The following is a 25593-nucleotide window of genomic DNA, read 5'->3' on the forward strand; positions in this document are numbered from 1 at the left end:
AGGAAACTGTTCTTTATTTTAAAATCAAGTAAAGGGCAGGAGACATGATTGACTGTGATTACAACTGATCAATGGGATTTTTTTAAATTCAATTTGGATATTTCATTAGATTCTATTACTTCAAATAATCTTTGTTTGGAGATTTTTGACGATAGAATCAATTCTGTTTCAACTTGTCGCTACCAAGAGCCTGAAGCGAAGTCCTTGTGTTTTTAATAGTAAATCCAACACGAAATGAAACTCAGCAAAAGACCGTGGAGTGCAAGGATAGCTCAACCATCAGCTTTACCATTGTAAATGATGAGGATATCAACTATCATCTCATGCATGCACTAAACCTTGAAAATATTTATTCAGTTTAACACAGGAAAGAGACCCATGAGGGCTATGGGTAACGAGAAATCTAGGTTTTTAGACACTGAGTCTGGGAAGCTATGTGAGCCTGCTCTGTTGGTTAAGTTCATACATGGCTTAGTCGGTTTCTGACACCTCTGCCTGTCATTTCTTTGGAGATTTCCCCTACCTCCCACAGACATACAGAAAGCTAGGGGGATACAGTGAGAGAGATAGAGAAATGATGAAGCACAGAGCTGCACACATGCACACTTCCTACTATCTCAGTCTGTCAGTGTCAACTATCTCCACAGCCATTCAGTGTCACACTGGTGTCTATCTGTCTCCCTCTTTCACTCTCATTCTGTGCTGAAGAAAGCGCAGGGTCGCAGCATCAAAGTATGAATGACTTGAAAGCTCTGATCTGGATGTGTGCACGCACGCGCAAGCCGGGCCACGACATAGAAAAGATATGGGCTGTGCACACACAGGCACACGCACAGGAACGGGCACACGCAAACACACACTTCAGTCAGTTCGGCTGGCTTTGTAGACAGCATCTGTTCTGCGCCCCACCATCCTGCCTTTGCACCCCACCCTCTGTGACAGGTGGAGGGGATTGAGACTCACAAACTAAGGAGACACACACACACACACAAAGCTAACAGAGACCCAAAAGTCAGCGATACATGGTAAGTGTTTTGCCTACACACACACTCTCATATATACACACCTGCTGTGGGGCAGTGCTACAGTGCTCCATGGTGCCAGGCAGGCTGAGCGGCATGTTACATGTTTACACCACCTGCTCTTAGGCCAAACACAGGATGAAGGATTAGAGCTGACAGCACACGGAAGAGCAGCGGCACACATACAACAGACAGATGTATATAAAACCCTTAAACTATCCGGGAAGTCAATAAGGTCAAACTTATTATTTCCTCCCCTCACACAAAAAAAATACCAAACCCATCAATCAGTCAGCTTTTACACACCCACTGGGACAGATAAGGTTGTATGCAAGACTTATCGTAGCTGTGGAGTTGTCTCGCTCACAGACGTGAAATGCAGAAGGCAGCGGCTCAGCTCACTACAAAAAAAACACTGACCTACTTGGCCTCAGACTAATTTCTATAAACACACTCTTGCAGACCAAGGCTGACCCAAGGCACACGGCACCAAACAAACCGTATGTGGCCTCTACATCAAGTCTGCCGTGTTGGTTCAACCACTGGCTTGTTTAATAGGAGAAAGTACTCTCAGTAACCCATAATGATCAAGTGATTTTTTTTTTTTTTTAATTTTGCAAATGTATTAAAATTCAAAAACTGAACTCTCTCATTTACAAAATTCAGACACTTTGATGTGGCACTCAAAATCGTGGTCAGGTGCATCCCTGTTTGCTTTAATTATCCTTGAGGTGTCTGTAGAACTTGAATGGAGTTCACCTGTTGCAAATTAAATTGATTGGACATAGTTTAGAAAGAGGCACACACCCGTGAATGTAAGGTCCCACAATTCATAATGCATGTCAGAACAAAACCCATGCCGTGAAATCCAAGGAACTCTGTAGACTTCTGATAAATTTGTGGTGCGGCGTAGATCAGGACAAGGGTATCAAAACCATTTCTAAAGCTTTGAGTGTTACCAGGAGAACAGTGGCCTCAATAATAGACTTAAACTCAATAGAACATTTGTGGAGAGACCTGAGGATGGCTTTTCACAATGCTTCCTATCCAGTCTTATGGGTCTTGAGAGGATCTGCCAAGAAGAATGCAATAAACTGCCCAATCCTGTTGTGCAAAGCTTGTAGAGACTTACCCAAGATGACTCAAATCTGTAATTGCTGCCAAACGGGCTCCTACAAAAAAATTAAGGGTCTAAGTACTTCTGTAAATGAGAGATTTCATTTTTTGATAAGTTATCTAAACTTTCTAAAAGCATGTTTTTACTTTGTCATTATAGGTTACTGAGTGTAGATTGAGGGGCAAAAAAATTGAATACAAAGCACAATAAAGTGTGTAAAAAGTGAAGGGTCTAAATACTTTCTGAAGCCACTGCATGGAGAAGGATAGAACTATATACCCAAGTTTACTATGATCAGTAAATATATTTTCTTAAACCCAGACAAAAAACTGAATCGGAATTAGGTTTTGGAAGTCCACAAAAACTGAACGGAACAAAAAGAACATGCCTTTGATAAGAAAGTAATGTAGTTAATGAGAAAAGCATTGTGTTGTGCAACACAAAGGGCTGTTGTCTGTGAAGATTCTCAGTCATCCAGGTCATGGTATTTCAAAACTGAAGCCTTTCAAATGAGAGGTGAAACGTCTTCAAAAACCTCAAGCATGGCCAGTGGCCTTCGTATGGCGCTTAGAATAAGGGGCTGTTGTTATCTTGGCTGAGCCAGCCTCGTATTCTACGGGATCCGTGTCGGCTTTCCCAAGAAACCACTATTGACTCAACATGCCAGAGATGGGTAATGATGGAAAACTTTCTGAGGTATGTCTTTTCTTTAAAAGAAAACACGCCACAGGGTATGAAGCTGTGGGTTGATAATGTGTGGTTATGTGTAGCAGCCCTACTGATAGTGCTTCTATTTTAGAGAGACTTGTGCAGCAGACACATTTCTTAGTTATCTGCTGTTACCAGCCCCGAGGAGGTGAGAGGCAGGTCTGCATCCATTCTCACTGCGATCAAACTGAGCTGCCAAAGAATTGGGAGAACGAGTAGGTGCAACCACCTCCACACACACATGGTATGACAGACTTAGGCGGGCATTTGTTATTGTTCTATAGCAGTAATTGCTACAGTGAAACCTGCTGATAATTACACTGGACACTATAACGTAAGTGCACAAATAAGTTGACTGACTGGAGCTGAAATTGCCATGGGGACGCACATTATCAACGAATAAGGAGGCACAAAGCGCACATATGTGAGCATGCACTCACTACGCAGTTGAACAGCAGCAAGTGAAGAAACATGGTAGAACTCTACTGGTGAACTCCGCATATTTCTCTCTGCCACTTAAGGACATGTTTTTCCTTCTCTCTCTCCCAAATTACATGGGTGGAAGAAACAGAGGGATCATGAAGGGGAGAGAGGGGGAGGGAGAAAGGGATGGGCCGGGGGGTAGGGGGGTGGATGGGTTCAGGTGTTAAGGAACAGCTGGTCTTCGAATGAAAACAGGAGAGTGGGTGGATGGAGGAGAGACAGGGAGATGGAGGAGATGAGTGGCAGAGAATGAGAGACTGTATAGAGACAAGAGATTAATATTTCCTAAGAGACGTGCAGAATAATTGTTTATGATGATTGACATTATGAAAAAGAAGAGACAGCCGTGTGCTCAATCGATGTGCACTGCGTTGTGTGTACTGTACACACACAGATACAGTGGATGGCAGACTGGCAAACACAGCAGGCTCACTGTCCAGGGATCTATGACACACGATATCTCGCAAACGCAGGACCAAAAATAAGCTCACTCACACACACAATGGGCACAGCAGGCTGTTTACAACAGCTCGGCTCTGTCAGCAAACAATACCTTCTGGTTGTTCAAATCTGGACATGAATTGAGTTAAAAATATAAAAGCTATCCGTTTTTTCTCTCAAAGGGGACATAGATACATGAACACTGCGCCGCACTTTCCCCTCCTTCTCATTTGATTGTGCTTGCAATTTTGTTGCCTCAAGGCTGAGAGACGAAAAAAGCCAGCACATGAAGCTCCACTGGCCCAAAATGAAAAGAGAATTTAAATATACTTTGAATATTTTACAGTCAACTGGGCCTGAGTACTACATTTGTCTGTGGAAAGCTACTAGAGCTTTTTCAATGAGAGAAATTTGAGGAGTGTGGTATATTATGCAGTTAGCATTTAAACATTTTATTAAAAAAATTGAAAAAAAATACTGATAAATCAAGTAACCTTTAAAAACTATTTCACTGAACCCTTAACACAGGAAATTCAGTTAAAAAAAAAAAATGGTGCATCTATTTAAATCAAGTTTGACTGTTATACTACTCCTTTCAAAACAGGCTGGTGATATTAGATTAATCAATGCTACAGTGAGGGCACCACTGAGATAATCACCCACCAGTGCACATATAGCCACGATAGATATTCTATAGGCTTTGGCACCCTCTGCAGGAATTCAGAAGGACCGCCAAATTAAAGCAGTCGAATGCTGGCGTTGACTGAGCTTTGTTTAACAGAATGTGCAAGTAAGTGTATTTCCACAGAAAAATTCAACATTACATAAACTACCCCAAACTGAAAATCAAGTAAATTCAAAATTCATACATTTTAGAGGAATCGTTTTTACATTCAGCCATTAAGTCACATCCACTGTTTGAGGTGCTTCAATAAGACACATTTTGCATACCTGAAGTGGCATTCCAGGCCTGCTTTTACTCAGCAACCCATCATCCCCACACACAAAAAATGACTACAGGTTTAATATCTTGATACACTTTTTACCAGATGTCCCAGTTTTCTGGGCAGTAATAGTGTAAAATAGTAACGATACATTTTTGTATTCCACGCCGTTAACATTGATAACCAGGTAAGAAACTGTTAGCTGTCTGGATCTCTAGATGGCACTGTGGCCCTGAATGAAACTGCTAAATCATGACATCATCCCTTACCAGCTATTGAACAGTCAACTGTGCTGCTTATGAAACTGTAATCATCTGCCTTTATTAACTGAACACTTTCCCTTAGTTGTCATGGTATCGTGGATCACTCTATGCAAACTACGTCGGTTATGTGAAAACAGCGGCAAGAACAAAAGATTAATATGGACGCATAAGTGCTATTGTGACAGAGGAGTGTGTTTGGCCATCGATGAGAGCTGTATCGGCTCACTGATGGAAAAGTTCCAGGGAAGCATTTTCAAGCTGCTTGACGGAACTGCACCCTGTAGTGAGCTTTTGCTGGTTGGAAGATGTGGGGTTCTGAAAACACTACAACTAATGATAATTCACTGCCTTTTAGACTAAATGACATTTAAACCAGAAGACGAAAATCAGCTAGGGATTTATTCATGCATTGTTTTTTTTTAATAAAGGAAGCTCAGTTTGAAGTGTTCATAATCGTCAGGTCAATTATCCCACTTTTTCAATATATCTCCCTTGTCAACCCAAGTGTCTGAAAACTTGAACAGGGCCAGTGAAATATGATCCAAAAGACCTTTTCAAGTAATTTCTTAGTCAGAAAAGGTACACACAGTACTTCAAAAATACTGAGTGCACCATTATCGTCCTCAGGTTGATTATGATCATTCACATAGGTTAAAAACAAAGAAGCACACAGGATATGACTTTCTCCAAAAAAGATTTATTAAACAGATTTCTTGTTTGCAGCTGCAACCTGTGGAAACACACAAAAAAACAAAACACCATGAAGCATATTCATAAGATAAGTCTTGGAGCAGACAAGGTGTTGCAACACCTTTGAAAACTTGTGTTGTCTTCAAATCATGATTCAAATACTTGTTAGGGTGAAAAAAGGTATTTTAATGGTTTCATCATGCTGCCATGGCTGCTGCAAATTATTCCAACTATTTAAACTGGTATTATTTAATCACAATCAAATGAAACTTCCCATCAGCTTAATAATCTATTGGTTTAGTGTTTACTTTTAAATTTCTTCCCACATTATAACCCGTACAATATTTTTATTCAATAGAAAATGTGCAACTTAAGGGACTAAGATACTATCAAAGTAAGATTTTAATGGGGACCTCTGAGTGAATAGTTTGGAAACAAGACTGTCTTCCAGTTGCTGCCAAAAATACCCTAGTTTACTGACAATACATGGCCGGAACCTCACTTTCAAGGGAAAAGCATTGATCTCTTTAAAAGCCATCAGAAACTAAATCACACAAGGGGGATTCGTGAGGAGGTAGCCGAGCCACATGCTTCCTGCCAGTTTTGTACAGCAGGCAGGCGGGGCCGGCCGGGCGCAGGTCTGCTCATCTGCATACTGCTCATTAGCATGAGTAAACAAGGAGAAAACTGGTGCCATACGGCGGACTTGCCAAGCATGAAATTCCCTCCTCATGTTTACCCCCTTTACCCTTGGATTATCACTACACTGCTGCCTCTCTCCTGATTTTTGACAAGGCCCAACAGTGATTTGTTTTTTAGTAAAAGGCAAACAAAAAATTCCAGTCATGTGCCACAGAAGACACAACTCACTCGGCTCGAAGAGGAAAATTTGCCCAAGGACAAGTGCAGTAAAAAGCCTTGCTGAAGTTACACTGGAGCCACGTACAACCTTAACAGACAAGGTGTCGCGTCGCGTCAAAGCAAAGGGATGATATTTCTGTGATCACATACGCTTAAGGCACCACACCAAATATGTCTGCATATCACATAAAATGGCAAAATGTATCATACACAGTCAGTCACAGAAACCAACCTTTGCCTGGCCAGCATTAGGTTGTGATGACATTCAATCAATAGCTGGGGAACATGATACTAGAGCTTTTAAATTCTAGCAGTGGGTTAGACCACAGTTCAGCATATACTACAGTTCTTCAGTACAATGGTTACCCTTGAAAGTGTTGTGAAGTCCACTACCCTGTGTGTTTTCCTTCCTTAGACAGTAGAAAGAACTAGAGGTGCCAAGGGAGGGGGGCTGGTGGGATTCAGTCATCAACCAGCAGTGTTGTTTATGGCTGCCAGATGAAAGGGGTCTATACCACTATGACGCAGACCTCAGCTGCATTTAGGAAATGGACCTACAGCAACTAACATGTTTACATATTTACCAAAACCATAATCAAGCTACCTATAACCTGCAGGCCTGGGTTAATCTCTTAAATCTTCTCTGTACTGTGACTGCCGATTCTTTACATGGATCACCGAGCTTAATCGAATACAAAGCAGTGAGACACAGTGAAGGTGTTTAACGGGATAGCAAATAGGTTTCATGTTAGACCTACAATCACAAGCATAATAATGTGTGTTAACTTGTAAAAGAATTACAGGCAAACATAGCCAACAGTATCAGTGCAAATATTGCTCATTAGTGCTCATATGTAACACTAGCAAATAGATTGTGTGTCAGATACAACAAACACTCATACTTTGACATTTCCCTTGTGTAATAAACATCTTCCACCAAGTAAAAATATCTGTTAGACCTTGTTTCTGCAGCCCTACATTGTTTTCTGTCAAACTTAATTTTTCAGTTTGTCTGCTAGGCCTCTTCTGTACCAAGGGCTATGGAGTACACCATATTAAAATGTTGAAGGCACACTACTGTACGAGGAAGTGCACATATTGTAGTAAGTGTCACATCCATAAGTTTCTTTGGTAATTAGTCAGTTATATGTAATAAGATCAGTACACTGCATCAGTTGATCCTCTCAACAGTAGATGGTACTCAGATCTCTAAAAAAAACCCAGGTACTACACAACTCGGATTATTGAAATAGTTATGTAAATATGCTTTTACGTTTACTAAAATCCAAGTCTTGAAATAATCAAGTTACATGTGTGTAAGACAAATTAGTTTCTCACCTGGCCAGCAATTCTGTCCAGGTCTCTGGTTCCCTGGGAGGTTAGTCTGCGACCACTGAGGGAAAGAGAACAGCAAAAATCAAAGCAGGAAAATGAGGGAACACAATAGAATACATCAATCTACATAACTTGGTCAAAAATCACTAGAAAAAATGCTTAAGTCTTCAATAACTACTTTACGCCACATTGACCACAGTATTACAGCCAGGGAAAGTGACTGATCAATTCTCCATCCGTACACGTGGGCAAAAATCTCTCATCATCAACCACGAAGCAAAGGCCAATTCAAAATGGAATTTCATTTTCTTGCCAACTTGAAATGAATAAAAACCAAGCCAATCAATTAGTCCTATCGTTCCAGACTGATTACATCTTTATTGGAGGCTTACACAGCAAAATTCTAGCCTGTGCATTTAGAGGTTTCACAGTTATCCAGCATCACACTGGTGGGTCTGTTTCATATCACCGTCCTGCAGGTGGGGAAACTGAAGACTAAGTGCGACGGAGCATGAACAAGTAAGTATGTGTGTAGTGGGTGTGTGAACTACTCAGCCCCCCCCCCAGTCAGCATTGACTGCAGGTACCAAGATAATACATATAGATAATACATAATACAAACAAGCTTCAGGATAAAGATATACAGAACCTCTTCATACTGCACTTGTGTTTTGAGAACAAATAGCGCCATTCAAAACAAAAATGTCTTGCTTTCAATGCTTTCAAAACCTGATTGATATAACAAATAAGATACTCACCCGTTGGGATCCTTCTCAATCATCTTGAGCAGCTCCAGGGCCTGCAGCACCTTACGAGCCACGTTCTTGGATCCTACACTGTAGTGGGCAGGGCACACACCGTTCCTGTTGCGACCTCCATAGATCTTGGTCATGGAGCCAACACCAGCCCCTCCACGGAGGTACAAGTGGCGGACTGTGGAAGCTGAGGGAGCATTAGAGATGGTGTCAGCATCCGTTTTGATGCATTACCTTGGGGATTCGCTCTCAACATGATAAAATTCAGATGTGTGGATACGTGGGTTTGTGGTCTCATTAAGACATCAAGATAATAAAGCAGTTCTGTTTAATATTTTATTAACACAGCATTGAGGTCAGTTCAAAAGTGAATGAGTTCTACATCGTCACTAAGCATTGAGAGTTTAATCTGTTAAAATGTAGGATTAAAGAAACAGTCTTAGTCTTACACATTTTGAAAAATTAAAGCAAACGCCCAGATAAAGTTACCCCCTCTTCCCCTTTCTTTGCTTTTCAAGCCCCATTTGAAGGTCTAATTGCAAAAATATTGTGGGAATACAGGCCCTCGTATTCGGGCAAAAGCAGTCATAAGGTAAGTCTCAATGGCGGACATCAGAAAACTTAAGTCAACAAAACTAAAACAACTCGCACGACTAGATATCACCACGGTTTGGATAATGAGGATGAACCCTTAAACCAAGGAATGTTCTTTACAAATCAATCACTCGTTATTCTTACAAAACATTCCATATGCCACTGTACAAGCAAATTCAATTGGATATCAGAGCATAACACGGTTTTCTGTTTGTCTTTATGAAGCCAATTAAACCCACACTGCATATATGACAGCCTCCACTACCATATAAAATCTACAAACATCTATACATCCCGCTAGTGATGTAAAATGCATGGATCCTTCAGGGGGACAGCAGCAACATCACACATGAGCATGTGGTTGAATTACTCTGTATTCAGTATTAAACCTTCAATGTAGATATTCCAACAAGCTTGGAATATTAAAAAATTCTCTTCTTTTGTCAAAGACACATCATGACCAGTTAAAACCCAGAATGAACATAAATATTCTGACTCACCGGCTCTGATGTAAAACCAGTTCTCGTCACTGGGTGCCAGCTCCTTGTGCTTACCCAGCTTGACAAGGTCCACCCAGTCCGGCACCTTCAGCTTTCCTGACCTGGGGAAAGGAGAGAGGTGTAAGCATGATGTAAACCAGACCCCCATATCTATATTTTGTTTGCATGTGCCATTAGGTGCATCAGTATTACACAGTTTATTAGCATTGCTAATAAACTGTGTAAAACAGGAGAGGATTGGGGGGGGCAAGTTAATTCACTGTAATGCCAAGATCAGAAATACTCACTCACAAATACTCAAAACAAAATACTCACTTCTTCAGGAAGGCCGCCAGGGCACGGACAAACTCCTGCTGGTTGACGTCTTTCACTGTGACACCTGGCATCTGGATAAAAAGTACACTAAGGTTACTTTCAACACATCCACTGACATACACACGGAATACGCTAGGTTGCACTCATGAAAACACTGTTTAATATACTTCAGACTTTAGTCAATTGACCGTCAAAAATGATGTGACCCAACGAAACACAGAACATAACTGTGGATTAACGACATTAACTGCTTCGACTAGGATATGAGGGCACGACTGACCCTCTCAGTTTAACTCGAGATGTGATGTGGTTACACTAAGAATGAATTGTCAATTTAACAACACAAAAATTTAGGGCAGATACATGTGTAAGGGCTCTCGGCTGCACGCTTTCAGCCGGCATTAGCTTTCCCCGCAGCGAGTATTAAACGCTTTTTAACTGGCTAGCGGACCCGTCTCAGGACAAGCTCTATTGCAGAACCCTTACCATTTCAAAACAGACAATTCATTATGATCCCAATAACCTATCAGCAATTTTTTTTGCAAATAAGCATTTTTATTTTATATTTCAGCATTAAATATTAAGCAACACCGGGACAGCTAGCCACTAGCTAGCAGGCCTCAACGAGGTAGCATGGGGGCAGCCATAACTGAGACCGTTAGTATGAGCGCAGCATTCAAGTGAAATCTTTCTAAAAACTAATAAATACGTCCACTGACCTCACGCAAAACTCAGCCACTTTGTTAATCTATATGTCATATCCCACCGGAATACATTTTGCAAGTAAATTCTACATTTTAGAAGCAATTTAGTGTCACATAACCTGGAAAGTAAGAATAGCGCCTTACCTTGCTTGTGGACAGCGAAGGGAAGAGGGTGGAATGGGGTTTCCAACCCATGTTAAAACGGGCAAATCTCGTTCCATTACGCGAGATCGGGACGTTGTTTTTTCCACCGATGACGCTCATCGCAGTCACATTATAATATAATAGAACGGAAGCCAAATAGAAGCAGAGATAATAATTTGCTGGACAGTCTTCTCAGTGTACGGGTTTTCCCTATACGCCGAAATACACCATTTACTTTATTCTCACCTTTGACAATCAAAACCGGAGCTGTGAATATGAACATGTAAATAAACAAGAGAGGTAAAATAAAAGATTGTTCTGATACAGTCTGGTGCTACAAGAAATATACCTTTAAACTACGGGCACAAACGTTGGTTCATTGTGATTCTACTTCTGTTGTCTGTTTTTACCCTGCCTTCCCCAGAGTCTCCGCTTCCACAATTAACCAACTGACATACTAGCTGTATTTTAAAATTGGAGCAGGCTAAACTACTTTGCTAATCTCTGTTATTGATTTGTATTTTGATTGTGTTTTCTTTTTTTTGTGTGAAACAGAGCCCCCTCCATTGGGCTCAGTGTGCCTCTGCCTGAAGCTTGGTGCTTGGCCCTTTTGGCAGACAGTGGCAGAATGATTTGTAGATTAACTGATATGCTTGGGTGATTTTTTTTGGAAATATAGGCATATTTTCCAGCCATAACAGTCAGCCCTACAGTTCAATGAAGCTCATTTGCATGTAGAAACTAAAGCAAACATTTTGAGCACACAAAACTAATTTTTCAACAAATTTTCAGAGGAGTAGCTCAAGGCTTTGTCTCTTGGTTGTCATTAGAGCTCTACAGGATTTCTCCATTTGCTGGAGAGTAGTATGTATTATTGAATGAACTGTCTAAGATCACAAGAATTAAATGGATAGTGTGAAGTACAAGCCTACAGGCGAGTTAAGGCCTTCCCTTTTTGTAGGTATCTCAGCAATATAGTGCAATATACACTGACGTGTGTTTATTTTGTCTCAACGAACAATGCCCTTTAGATATGACTGTGTAAAATGTATCTTTGATACCTCTATTCATCTTTATCACCCCAGCTCATGCCCACACCATTAAAAAGTACATTACCTTCAGAGTTAAGAGCTACAATTTATTTTCCTTTGTCTCTCTCAAATTAAGAGAAAATCGGAAGAATTAAAGAAAATCTGAGTGAGAAAAGTATTTGTTATATTAAAAAAATGAAGAATAAACCTTATTTCTGTGTGTGTGTGGTGTGTGTCCATGCTCACATATGTCCATTTGTGTTTGTATGTGCCTTATTTACATATTACACTGGCTGGTGGAGGTGGTGTTGCCCTTTGCACATTGCAGATGGAAAGAGCAGCCAAGTTCCAACATTGACACAATTGATATGTTTGCAGAGACATGAGAGAGAGAGATAGAAGACAGGTGGATAAGCATAGGTTTATCAATCAGGTTTACTCTGTCAGTCGGGGCAGACAGTTCAGAGTGAGAGGTGAGAGATAGAGATCCTGGAGGGAAATAAAAAGGCAGCCAAGTCATACAGAGGACAGCTTATAGAGCTTTGTATAAACTATCTGTGTCATCGCAGGGCTTCACAACAGGTAACTCTACCTTTTTATCCTAATTTACTTCTTTGACATTATATCAACATCCAGGCACTCGCTGACTTTTTCTCTGAATGGCAGTGACCATGCTGAAAGGTTTGGCCCTATAGCTTGAATGTTGCGTCAAAGAGCTTAATTGATTAATTAAGGCAATTAATTACACTGGAAGTGACCAGCCACCAGTTCGAATTGAAAGCTCACACAAGGTGGATTAAACTCCATTAATTACTTCAGTAAATCAATTTTGCTGAGGCCCCTTCAAGTGGTGAGACAGGAGACAACTGTGTAAAGTGATTATGAATCAGTATAAAGACGTTATTTCAGCCAGTCGTGATTATTATGGAAAAGTGACGACTAACACCAAATGCTCTGAAAAGGTCAAACTAATTACGTGGAATGGACAGGTGGCATATTGCTGTTGCAAATCTGCTATTTAAATATTCATCCACTCTGCCTTATGTGAGACTATTGTTTGAAAATGCACTAAAATTAGCTGCCAATCATTTTTGAATACATTTGCTGAAAATTACTCATCGGGGCTGTGTGCGCTTATGTGAGTCAGTGTTCATGTATTTACGCATAAATGTCTAGGTCTATTTGTGTTTCAGCGAGTATGAGTGTGGGAATGATGCATGGTGGGCCAGAGGGAGAAGAGAGGAAAAAACAAAGAACGGAAAAAGAGGAGAGAGAAGAGAGTGTTAACAATATGTTGCCACCCAGCTTGGTCCTTGTTGCTCTCTGTTTGCATGGTGCTCACATCCTCAGTGGAGAAATTCTGTCAAGTCTGGTCTGGCCTGACCTTTTCATTCTCCAGGCACGTTTACAGCTCTCCAATACCTAACAAAATATCTACTCTCTCCCTGCCCATCTCCCTGCCCCTAGCACAAACTTGCATCGCATTCTCAAGACTTCCACATCTCTACTTTCTCTCTCTCTTGCTGACTGTTATTGTTGTTATTCTGACCAGCACCCTTATGCTTAACCTCGAAATTTCCTCCACCCTTTGTCACTCCATTCTCTAATGTATTCCTTCTATTCTTTGCCTACCTATGATTGACCCTTCCTTTGGCAATGCAAGTCAACGTTGCAGCGGCAGTCTTTGCTAAAAGGGCCACGTGGGGAAATAGGGCAGTTTAGGCAACTAGGTTGGGAGTGAATGAGACTGTATTTGCATAAGCATTGATACATTTTTCTTAAATTTTTTCTCTTTCCCATCATCAGTAATGACTTTTTGAACTGTAGTCAGATATATTCTTTGCTTTATCACTCTCTGTCTCTTTTTTTTTTTAATTTCCCCCAGACATGGAATTCACATGGCTGTACTCCCTGTGCCAGTGTATCCTATCTGTATCTGTTATAGTGGTGAGTGTGAGATTGTGTATGGCAGTCAGTGGCAGCCATACCGCGCACATAAAGGAGGGAACCCAGGGTGCCGGACCCCAACCCGGGAGCGTCTCATGCTGTCTTCGACTTTGCCTGGGCTGGGTGGGGGCTATAGGGGGTGCAGTGGAAGTTCCTGTAACTGTGTTACTCAACCTGCGAACCCCCCAGTGTCTGTACACCTGCATAACCATGGTGTGTAGCCCCCTGCTGGTCAGGCAGTTTACCATGTTCCTGTTCATGCTGCTTACACTGGACACCCACCTGCAGCATCACTTAGCAGACAGGTGAGCCTAGAAGATGGTTAAATCTGTTTAAGCAGTAGAATAAGTATACACATCCTCAGAGTGAGTTAAAGTGGAAAAGTGTCTGTCATACATTAACATGGTTAAAATAAATATCAATTAAATACTTAAGGAGGGCACAAAAAGATGTTTTCTCAGAAATATAAAAAAAGCATCAGCTTCTGTAAATTAAGATTACATACAGTGCTCTAATACCTTCTTGTACGTGTGTGGGAGACAGATGATTATGTGGGTGGCAAGAGTCAACCAACACTCTCAAGTGCGCCTTAAGCAGTAATGGAAGGAAATAAATACAAGGGTAGAAGAAAACAGCAAACATGTCAAGATGTGCCATTGTATGGAAACTGTTACATTAAAACAGGCTGTTTTCATTTGTGAATCAGGTGGGTAAATATCAATAAGCTCTGAGGATCTTAGATGTTTAATTCACAGTGACCTACAAATCCAGTATTTCAGCGGAAGAGAGTCAATATTATGTCTTTTTTTAATGGCCTTCAGTTGCTTTGTACCAACCAGTTACTCAGCTAATGTAAGTAAGATGGGATTTTTGTGCATTTTACTCAGATCTGTTTTGAAAAAACAATTACCTGCAGTCAATTAAGAAGCTCCCTCACATCTATTAGATAATACAGATCTTAGAGCAGATCTCTTCCAAAAGCTGAGTCATTTTGTATTTTGTTTTTGTTTTTGTTGAGATATGAGTGTGACGGTAGTTTAGAACTGCAGGAACGTTAAGCTACTGACATTAATTTCTTTCTATAATTCAAAGCACTAGAGAGCAGTTCCAGTATAAACTCATTTTAAATATTTCCACATCCTCATGTCTTTGGGTGCCAGGTACTCCTCAGTGGTGACCCGTCAGCGAGCTCTTTGTGTGGTCCTGCTGTGCTGGGTGGGATCTGTCCTGTCTTCCTTTGCGCAGTTCATCGGCTTGGATTTCCTCGACACCTGGAGAAGTGGTGGTACGGGCCTCGGGCTGGGTGGCAACTGGACGACCTCTTTACCCAACTTTACCCCTTCCCTGCCCCCTAAGTACCATCATGACCGCAAAATCATTGGGAAGTACCTTCCTTATGGAGGCTTCCTGTCCAAATTTTATGTGGAGGACATGCACAACTTCACCTACGCTGAGATTCACAGCAGCCACTGGGGAGTGTGCGCCCCTGACACTATTCTCAGTCCCCAGTTTCTAGTCTATGTTTATGGGATGACAGTGTTCGTTCTCCCCTTGCTTTGCCTGCTGGCCATTTATCTTGACCTACTATGCATGAAGCCCAGGAAGACTCCTTTTAGTCATGCAAACCCTCCTAAACATGACTCGTGCCGGGTCCGTTCCCTGGCTCTGTCTCTCTCCCTTTTAGTTCTGTTGTGCCTGCCTGTCCACATCATCCATGCTCTCTTGCTTTTCACCCCTAGCGCCAATCTTCCTGCCTGGGTTCATGCAGTTGCCCTGTTTCTCTTCCAGCTGTACAGTCTTGTGCCCCAGATTCTCTTCACTCCTCCTAGGAAACAAGTGGGGAAAGAGCGGGCAACCTTTCCTCTTTCTCTTCCCAACCTTCCACCTGCAGTAGCCCCGTCCAGAGGAAAATCTGTCCATTTGACCCTGTGTGAAGCAGTGCAGGCAGCTCCATGGTCTTCAGCCAAACACTCCATTAAAGCCAAAGTATGCCCAGAGGTCTGAATTCTTGATACAATGGAAAATGTGAACGGTTGTTTTCAATGTGAAGATTTTCATCGACTAAAACCAAACTAAATAATCTTCTTAGAACAATGTTCCTTTGATGTCTCGGCTGCATAAGAAATATCTAGTGTTGAAACAAATGGCTTTTGGACTAAAGAAGAATAAATATACCGTATTCCTGTTTGTTGTTGGCTTTTTAACTAATCAGCAACGTTGTGCACAGACGTTATGAATAACTTGCAAATGAAAAGGACAGTTAATTATCAGGTCCCACACCAAATGTCAGTGAGAAAATTAAGTCTCCAGATGATGACAAGTATCCTGATCACAGATGTCTGTTTTCTTTGACTGCTCTTCCTATGGGTCTTATTCTAAGCCGAATTTAAGTCTCTACTAAGCCAACCACCAGTAATGTAGATATATGAATGACAGCGTTTAATTAAACATTCAGTAATAACATAGTGGTCCAGAGAGGATGCAGCATTGTAGGGAAAACATAATTAACCTGGTTATGACACAATCTGCATGGCTGTTTTGATTAAGCTTGTAAATATAATGTGAAAGCTCTCTTGTAATAAAAGGGCCTTGCTCAAACTAATTGGATTGTTCATCTTGAACCGTGTTGGTGTAAAAAATCACTGATGGAGAAAAAAGGAGAAATCTATCTTTCTGCATGGAACAATGCCATGGCATTCAACATGCCATCTCTCTTCGTCTTCTTCTGTTTCTTGTGTTCATAGACATGCTCTTTCTCTCCCTTCCTCTCAGACTTTAGATGTCTTGCTTGCTCTTTTTTAGTTGATCATTTTCCAGCTCTTTCTACGGATTATGTGTCTGTTTTTCATTTATTTTCCCAGTCATCATGTCTTTCCCTGCTTTCCATCTCCTCTCTATGTACTCAGAGAATACACGGCATATGGGTACAGTGTGTCTTCCATCACTACAAAGAAATCCCTGACTGGAACACATTATTGATACAGAAATCTAGTAAAGGGGGGGAAAAAAAAAGATTTCCCCAGCTTCCCTGGTGCGGCTGCCCATTCAATTGTTCTTTCTGCCCGAAAGTTTCCTGATTATGCTAGGCCTCAGCCACCTCAATCAATGCTTCACGCTATGCTGCCGCTCTGTGCAGACCTCTGTGCCTTGCTTGGGTCACACTGTCAAGACAAGTGAACACCATCGTAGGGTCACTTGGGTTGACTTTAAAGCTGGATAAAACTGTGTCTAATCCACCATGTAGTCACCAGAAATATAGAAACTTTGTGTTGGGATGGACTGGGATGGATATTTACTGCAACTCATAGAAATGAAATATGCCTCTCATAAATGGGTCATAAATGGGGAATTCTCTCATGTGAACCCGTTCTAGGACGTTAATGGTTTAAACTAGCATCAGGGAGAACTGCGTGAGTTATTCATCGACTTGTAGCTGTCATTATTGGCCAGATTATGGTACATTCACTGCATGTCATAAACTCTGGGATGAATAAACTGAGTGTTGTCTGGCTTGTCCTCATCTCATTTTTGCTTATGGATATCGATTTGATAATCACCCTCTATGATCAGAGTGGTGTTGTGATTGTGATCAGGTCTAACAGCTGAACTGTATCATTGTTAGGATCAGATAATGGCCAGTTACCCAGCATGCGCCAGTGTAAGCAGTGACAACATTATTAACTAACCAACAGTAAACCCTGTGAATTTGAATGTGACTAAAATCTTTCTCTACGGAAAACATTCAAAACTATCCTCAAACTAAAGTTTTTTTTTTTTTTTTTTGTTGAGGGTTTTTTTTTTTCCTGTGAAGAGAAGCAGAAATAAATTAAATAAAAACAGCAAACACAAACAGACTGAGTGCTGTAAATCCCAAAGGGAAAAAATAAAAAGAAACCTTTGTTTGAAGGACATGCATGTCTATTTTAAAGACATATAAAGGGACAATATTCTCAGTTTTATAACCCATCAACCACAGTGGGTCTGATAGCAGGAACTACCTGTGCTACCTTTGTGTCATCATAAACTGAAGATATGTCTGGTGTTGACTTGTGTATATGTGTGTGTGAATTGTTTGTTGGCCAGAGTGTCAACTCATGCTGGTAGCGCCTGGAAAGTCCATTACTTTGATTGCCATTTGACAATCTGTCTTTATGACAGGCGACTGTGGAGCCTTGCCATCGATGGAAGAGAAACACATCGATCTATCACCCTGCGACCTCCGGCGGCTTTCAAATCTAGCCCTGTGCACAGATGGGCATGTTGAGTGCTTCTGGACAGAATCGGGTATTGATTACGTGGAATTTAATGGCAGAGTCATATTTTTCTGTGTGCATCTGACTCAACCCTCCTGTCGCCCTTTCTTCCCCGCTATCTGCTCTTATGATTCATTAGCGGCACCACAGTTTCTCCTCTTTTGTTTATTCTATTTATTCTGAATGAGCTGCCAGTTAGAACCGGCTCCACCGTCTTCATCTTTGTCTTTCCTATAACTTTCCTATATAGTTCCTATAACTTCACTATTCCCTTTTGGTCTAATCATATGCTCAGTCTCCTGTTCTCTTTTCACAGGATTTCAAAACCAGCAACTACTAATTACACAGTAAATACATCCAAAAAACAGTCTGATCCCAAGGTTATTTTTGGATTCTTTTTTATTTTGTCGTGCTTTGTATCTTTCCCCTATAAAGAAATTGTTAGCTATATATCCACAATGACACATGGACTCTAAAATAAACAGGAGTGAAAGACAGGAGAAGAGACAACTAGGCACAGGAGACGAAGAGAGAGAAAGACTGGGAAAGAGAGAAAAGGTAAGAGGAAAAGAGTGAAAAAAGACAGCAATTTCTCTACAGTAGAACCAAAAACAAACCATGGGAAGTGTACATTTCTTTAACATTTACAATTATAATAATAACAACGGCAATAATAATAACAGTAACAACATCATAATTGTTCAAATAATAACAATAATTAATAAAAAATCAATAAGACCTCTGATTTCTCATAAAGACAAATGATTTTTTTTATTCTTTTCTTTATTTTCTTTAAAGATCACTGGACAGTAGTTTGTTCGGCTTTGCACCTCTATAGGCTAATATTCTGTTAGTATAGTTGCTTCATAATGCGTTTCCATAGTAAACTGTTTTCTTATTTCTTAAAAGTTTCATTTAATTTATGTTGCTGTTCTTTTTTTTTTATACAAATAAGGAATTCAGAGATATGTATACTTGTTCTGTCAATATGTTTTCTGTACGTATGAATGTGTGCATGTATCTGCATATGTGTGTAGCATTCAGAAAAAATATCCATCCATTTTATATTTCCATTCATTCCTTTTGCTGTCGCTCCCCTTGCCCTTCTTAATAAGACTTTTAAACCTTTTATCCTCTTAATGACATTCTAAAATAATTAAGCTTTTCTTTAATGCCTTAGCAAGTCATACTCCTTTCTTTTTGTCGGGAACGCAGCCCAACACTAATCCTTTCATTATTAGGAGCCAACAAAAGAGGAGCGATTGAGGGGGACAGACAGAGAGAAAGAGAGATATAAGGGAGGGGGGAGAGGATGGTAACAGGTAGACGGAGAGGAAGACGGAAATGGAGAATAAATTAAAAGAATAGTGAACCAGGAAGTGAGAGGAAAAAAAAATCCCTAAAAGCTGATTTTTTTTCCCCACAAAATACTGGCAGGCCACCCAACGGGGATAGTAAAACAGTTAGCTTGTTCATAAAGTATGGATACTTCCCGGGACTCTGGGTTTACACACTCCAGTGTTGCTAGGGAATTATATATGAGATACGCTCTGTAGGCAAGATGCTTTGGCAATTTTAAAAATTTCAATTTTCTAGCGTCGGGCTCTCAATAGCTCCTGGTCAACTCTCCCCCCTTCTCATTTCCCCCTTCCTCCTCACACACTGCTCCCACTGTCTCCGCCAGTTAAAGATTGAGCTTTGTGAAATGGATGGTTTTCTCCAGGCATGGAATTATAGCAGTCATCTGCCTCTAATTCCCCTTCCACTTTGGCGGCTGCATGGACAGAATGGCGGTTTCCTTTGTGCAGCCCGCTTCCCTCTCAATCAAAATAATTATGGCATAATTTCGTTATTGCCTACATACACCTCTCCCTCTCCCCCCTCTCTCTCGCTCTCTCCATTTTCCCCAGTTTCTCCGACTTACAGTATATGGCACAGTCGTTAATGGCTGGTGGGTCTATATGCTCTCTTTTTGTCAGTCTCTGTCTCCGGAATTATGTGTGTGTGTGTGTGTGTATGGAGGATATGGGGTGGAAAGGAGTGGAATGGACTGTGTGCAGTATCTGTATACAGTCGTTTTCAGAAGGCTGCCTGTTATGGCACATTGTATAGAAGTGTATGTTTGTGTTTGTGTTTGTGTTTGTGTATGTGTGTGCGTGTGCGTGTGTGTGTGCGTGTGTTTGCGTGTTTGTGCGTGTGTGTGCGTGTGTGTGTGTGTGTGTGTGAATACTGTATATAAGGAGGGAGACGGGGAAAGGAAGGGATAGAGGGTTGAGGTCAGAAGAGAAGGGGATAGGGAAGGAGAAGGGCTACAGTAGGTACTCCTTCTTGCCCTGGCTGGCGTCGTTCCCATTGAGGAAGGCCTCCTGCACCTCACCATGTTCATCCAACCCACTGGCCTCATGGGTAAGATAAGAACCTGAATGAAAAGTAAGAGAGAGGGAGCAAGAGACAGAGAGAGAGAGAGAGAGAGAGAGAGAGACCAAGAGGGAGATTGGAGGGGGAAGGTTAGGTGGCAAAGCGTCATGATCACTGCAGAGCCATGCAGCAATATCAAAACAATCACTGCTAATATTATCGAGTACCATACCTGTAACTGATTAATTCATTAGTTAACTGATTGTTAGGTCAATACCAAGCAAGAATAGGCTCTTGGGTACGGTATGAGCCTGCCGGTGGAAATTAAAGGTAGGGGATGGATGTGTGAATACAAGAGGCAGAAGAGGAGGAGGAGGAGAATAAAAGACAGGAAGGGAGGAGAGATTGGCAGAAAAGGGTGGAGGGAAGGTTAGCTGCAAGATAACAATGGCACGTTTGCGTCACTCAGAAAACCCATCAAACACATTTTAACACTCCTCAGGTCCATATGATTAATGATTCGGTGCGGTGTAGGTTAAAGACAGCAAGAACCACTCAAGTCATTTTCCTGCTGGAGTGTCCCTTCCCTCCAGGGGTGAGTGACACTCTCATTCCCTTTACCCCGGAGTTTGACTATCATGCTGACAGTCACGGCAGGCCGAAGACAGAGCTGTCTCAACACTGATTGGTTGTAATGGTCCTGTTCCCGTGCTGATTCGCGGTCAAGCCATACAGAATGTTGACTGACAGCTTGTCTAGCCATAGGGTAGGTATTGGCTGCTTGAAGCCTGCTTCACTGTTCCCGGATCATTTCTTGGCAGCTCTCTTGCACAGTTAAGGCTGCCAACATGAGGGCACTTAAAAAGATAGGGAATGCAAGGAGGCTGCTTTTAATAGACGAGCCTTAATAAACTAACCTATAGTCATAAAACACGGGACCACACCTACATTTCCCACCCCACCCTATCTCTGTCCAAGGTCGTCCATCACAGGCGCTGCCTGACTGGTGAGGACCATCCCATCCTCTCTGCTTTGTGCTGTCAATTTTACACCTCAGTTTAAAAGGTTAAGAATCTGGGTATAACTGGCCTCCAATGATTTTTTTTCCCAGCAAGTTATACCAAAAAGTGCAGAAATGAAAAAACGTGCCTGTGAAAAATGTGATAAAATAGCCTGAATGCCAAGACATGTCCCACTGCTTGTGAAAGAAACTTTTGTGTTTGTGCGTGTGTTACCTTTCTGTCGAACAGAGCACCAGATGGTGACAATGAGGACACAGATGATGGTGAAAACCAGCAGTGCCAGAACGCCACCTATCACTGCATATGGTACTGCACTGTGAGTCTCTACCACTGCACCCGGATCTGAAAAAGAACAAGAGAGACAATTAATGTGTGTGGGTGGAGTGTGGAGTGTATAAAGGGGAAATATGGAGAAAAAAGGAAGAAACTGAGACAAAGAGAGAGATGGCTAAAATATGAAGGAAATAAAAGTGAGAAACAGAAAGCACATTAAAATGCTAGCATGGGGAAGATCACAGGGAGTAAGACAGGAGAAAAGAGATGTCGATATCGTCCACAGAATATTGGGTGAGAAAAAGGTGGAGAGATGAGGACAGTGAATAAAGAAGTAAGCGTGTCAGCCTCTAAAAATTCTCTCCAGCCAAGCACCTGTCAAGAGCACAATGCATTTTCAATGTAGGAAACTTTGAGTCTGTTTACACCTCAGGTAGTGCAGCCCTGGGAAATGAAATGAAACACTTTAATACAAGATGAGGGAAAAGATAAAAGATAAGAAAGGCAATTAAATTCTGTGAAATTTTGTAGTAGTAATAATAATTGCGGTAGTGGTAAGGAGTTGTTCAGGTCAACCTCACCTTTTACCAACACACTGCTATAAAGTACGAATACTAACACAAAAACAGAGGAATAATGAAAGAAACTGTACGTTAGTGTTGAGATTATTAGCCAATTAAGCAATAAGTCAACTGACAGAAAAATTAAATGACAACAATTTTAATAACTGATTAATTTTCTAAGCAATTTATCAAGCAAAAATGCAAACATATTTACTTCTTCCAGCTTCTGAAATGTGAGGATTTGCCGCCTTTTTCTTTGTGTTACATCACTTGAAATTCATGTGATGTTCATTGTCAGTATTTTCTGACATTTTGTGGACTAAACAATTTATCGATTAGTTGAGAAAAATTATCAACAGTGTCAACGGTTAGCTGCAGCCCTAAAATAGATCATACAGCAACACTTAAGACAAAGCTTGTGTTCTTATCTGCAGGTATGTGTCTGTACAATTTCACCTATAAATATTGTCTGAAAACAATAAAAGCAGGTGATTAATAGAGTGCAGAGATATAGAGAAAGAGGAAGAATGGGTTGGTGAAGTACAAAATAAGGTAATCTGTGCAGCAAAAAACAGCTGTTTGAGTGTGGACTTAAATATTGAGAAAGCGTTTGGGTGGCTGACAACGAAGAGCTCCTTTTTTTGATGGAGGTGGGGGTGTAATGTAAGAGCTGGTGACGCCAATAGGAGGCAAGGACACAGAGTTATTGATGCAGCTCTTGCACCCTGACAGAGCGGAATTAAAACATGAATCATTAATACAGTGCTAACACATAGAGATCAGGAGAGATAGAGAGATTGATGGAGGAATGGGGGAGAAGGCAACTGACGAAAAGACGGTGTGTTCTTCTGCATGTATTTCCTGGACAATTGTCTCACTGAGCACGGTGACAAACTGCATGACATTTACGTATGTGTATGATAAAGTAAGTATCTGTGCATCTGCAGGCACACAGGACATGTGTGATTCAACTATGATTGGATCAAGCAGTTGGCCCAAGCAATATTTCACAGGGAATGAAAAAGCAAGCAACCTTCACCTCACACCACCCTGTTCTTAATCCACTGCAGCCCAAAGCTCTACAGGAAATGGCCGACGGTATTCAAAAGTGTGCTGTTTCTCTGAGGAGCCCCTCAGATGATACAACATGGACTAAACGTTCAGCAAACTGCCCAAGCCACAGCATTTCTTATGACTCTTTGTGACAAATCCACACATGCCCAGCAGGTGAACAACCTCTACCTGCCATAGATAGTGGCAGCGGTAATAGAAAAACAAGAAGGATGCTCCCGCTCCCCTGCACTTCATCTCTCCTTTTAAGAAACAGAGAGGAGGCAGAGAATAGCCAAAGGTGTGGAAAGAAAGACACGATACCAGTGACTATGTGTTTCTGTGAGTGTATGTATGAGATAAATGGATTCTGTAAAAAAACTAGAGGGAAACTAGTAGAAGGAAGTGTGTAGTTTTACACACAAATACACATTCAGGTTAGCAGTAGTGCAAGGCAGCCTTTCTCTCTCCTGCTGCGTAAAGCTCATCTGGGAGAATGTGATTAGACAACCACCTGGATCCTGAGACTTTCCTTATTTCTCTCCCTATCTCTCTTTTGCTGTATATGTGTGTGTTTGTGAGTGTGGATGTGTGCGGATAAATATATTTGTGTAGCATCTTCTTAGCCCTCCAGAGGCCGGTGTCAGTCTGTAGAGGGCTGGGTGCGCTGCCAGTTCCTTAAACTCTCAACGCAGGTTCATTAACAGTACCCAGCAAGCACCAAGAGACCCACCCCAGACCATACACACACACACACACACACACACACACACACACACACACACACACACACACACACACACACACACACACACACACACACACACACATCCACTCGAGTACACAAATGCTGACTGGGCAACGTGTGTGGGGTCCATCAAACAGCCAGCGATAAGAAAGAGAGAGTTGGTGGTTGCGCATGATGCATACTCAAGCGTCTGCACACACGGATGCTCATGTAGATGCAGGGCAAAGGAAGGTTGCAGGAGAAAAAGGGTGTGTGTGTGGGCCACCTGAGAGCCATCAAATTAGTAGGGGAAAGGGAAAACACCGAAGGCGAGCAGGAAAGAACGAGGAGAGAGAGATGGAGTGATGCAGAATAAAAAGCTGCGTGTGTTACCTTTCGGGTCCAAGGCGAAGCTGGGTGTTAGGAGGGTTGGGGTGACGGGATGGGAGGTGACTGGTTGGGTGGAGGTAGGAGTGGGACGGACCATGGTAGTGACTGACACATTATCTACAGACAGACACGGAATGGCATGGCACACATACACAAATGCTATTATCTACAACATGCAGTGACATTTTCAACACAGTCATTGCAGGGTTTTATAGCAAAGTTACTACTGCACATAAAAGATGACACATGCTTGGCAGGCTATTAATTGAGTTTCATGGCTGCTTTGGCTTAGCATCCTGCTCAGTAATCATTGGATGGTAGTCTCAAAGACAGTCCATCTCTTCCAATGAGTTTAGAGAAGGAGGCACAGATGTAAAACACAAGAAACGATGGAAAGACTTATTTCAAACATGCTGTTCGGCAATTGAGGCTGATGGCATTTCAGTACCAGAGACAAATGTTACTAATTATTTTCTCAAATTGAATGTGTGCACAAAATGGAATCAATCACGACCCCTGACAAGCGATAAAGACATGGACAAATGATGTTCTCTGGCAGACCTCTGTACCCGTTGAGGGGGTTAAAGAAAATGTTTACAATGGGAAAGACATGCCTTAAAGCAGGAGCTGAAGAGAATTACACCTGGGAGAGTGACATTCATCTATGAGGCAAATGGAATATATAGGAACACATTCTCTATCACTGACACATTTTCCATGGTACAATGGCGGGAAACACAGAGACATTGTCTGTGACAGATGCATTCCCAATGGAATAGTGCCATGCAGGGACTGTCTCATTCAATGCCGAACAATAGCTTGGATCTTGACACATTCTCCAAATCAATCGCTGAGACACAATGGTAGGTAGAGAGGTAGAAAAGAGACAAGTTCATACTGCTCTTAAAGACAAAAATAAAGGCTGACAAGAACTAAAAAGGAGATGGAGAGTGGTGTGAGTGTGTTTGTGCGTGTGTCGTACTTTTACAGCACTTTTAGAAATAACATGCCGCTTTATCACACAATCTCTCTAAAACCGCAATGTGTGAGTCTTGATGAAAGTCTTAGGACACTGAAATACACGCACACGCACGCACGCACGC

At 41.6% G+C, this 25593-nt stretch overlaps 3 protein-coding genes across 6 annotated transcripts in view; 1 reads left to right on the forward strand and 2 right to left on the reverse strand.

Moving 5' to 3' along the window:
- Positions 1–5655: 5655 nt before the first annotated feature.
- On the reverse strand, positions 5656–10942 carry rps19 (ribosomal protein S19). Its single transcript, XM_040118777.1, has 6 exons — positions 10877–10942; positions 10029–10099; positions 9714–9814; positions 8623–8806; positions 7868–7922; positions 5656–5708 (listed from the first exon to the last, which is right to left on the reverse strand). Exons 1-6 carry the CDS (start codon positions 10925–10927, stop codon positions 5679–5681), a joined length of 492 nt encoding a protein of 163 aa, XP_039974711.1. The 5' UTR covers positions 10928–10942; the 3' UTR covers positions 5656–5678.
- A 2852-nt stretch (positions 10943–13794) lies between these two features.
- On the forward strand, positions 13795–15858 carry LOC120784003 (adenosine receptor A1-like). Its single transcript, XM_040117412.1, has 2 exons — positions 13795–14159; positions 15015–15858. Exons 1-2 carry the CDS (start codon positions 13795–13797, stop codon positions 15856–15858), a joined length of 1209 nt encoding a protein of 402 aa, XP_039973346.1.
- A 2652-nt stretch (positions 15859–18510) lies between these two features.
- Positions 18511–25593, reverse strand: part of cadm4 (cell adhesion molecule 4) — a 143290-nt gene continuing 136207 nt past the window's right edge. For 2 of the 4 annotated variants that reach the window (XM_040118898.1, XM_040118897.1), the window contains 3 exons: positions 24494–24607; positions 21701–21829; positions 18511–20526 (listed from right to left, as the gene is read on the reverse strand). In XM_040118898.1, coding sequence (XP_039974832.1) covers positions 20417–20526; positions 21701–21829; positions 24494–24607 — 353 coding nt within the window. In that variant the 3' untranslated portion in view covers positions 18511–20416. Of the gene's footprint in view, positions 20527–20697; positions 20777–21700; positions 21830–24493; positions 24608–25593 lie in introns of all 4 variants that reach the window. The other 2 variants (XM_040118899.1, XM_040118900.1) reach the window with 2 other exon arrangements.

The sequence above is a fragment of the Xiphias gladius genome, chromosome 22, assembly GCF_016859285.1.
Source record: "Xiphias gladius isolate SHS-SW01 ecotype Sanya breed wild chromosome 22, ASM1685928v1, whole genome shotgun sequence".
NCBI lineage: Eukaryota > Metazoa > Chordata > Actinopteri > Istiophoriformes > Xiphiidae > Xiphias > Xiphias gladius.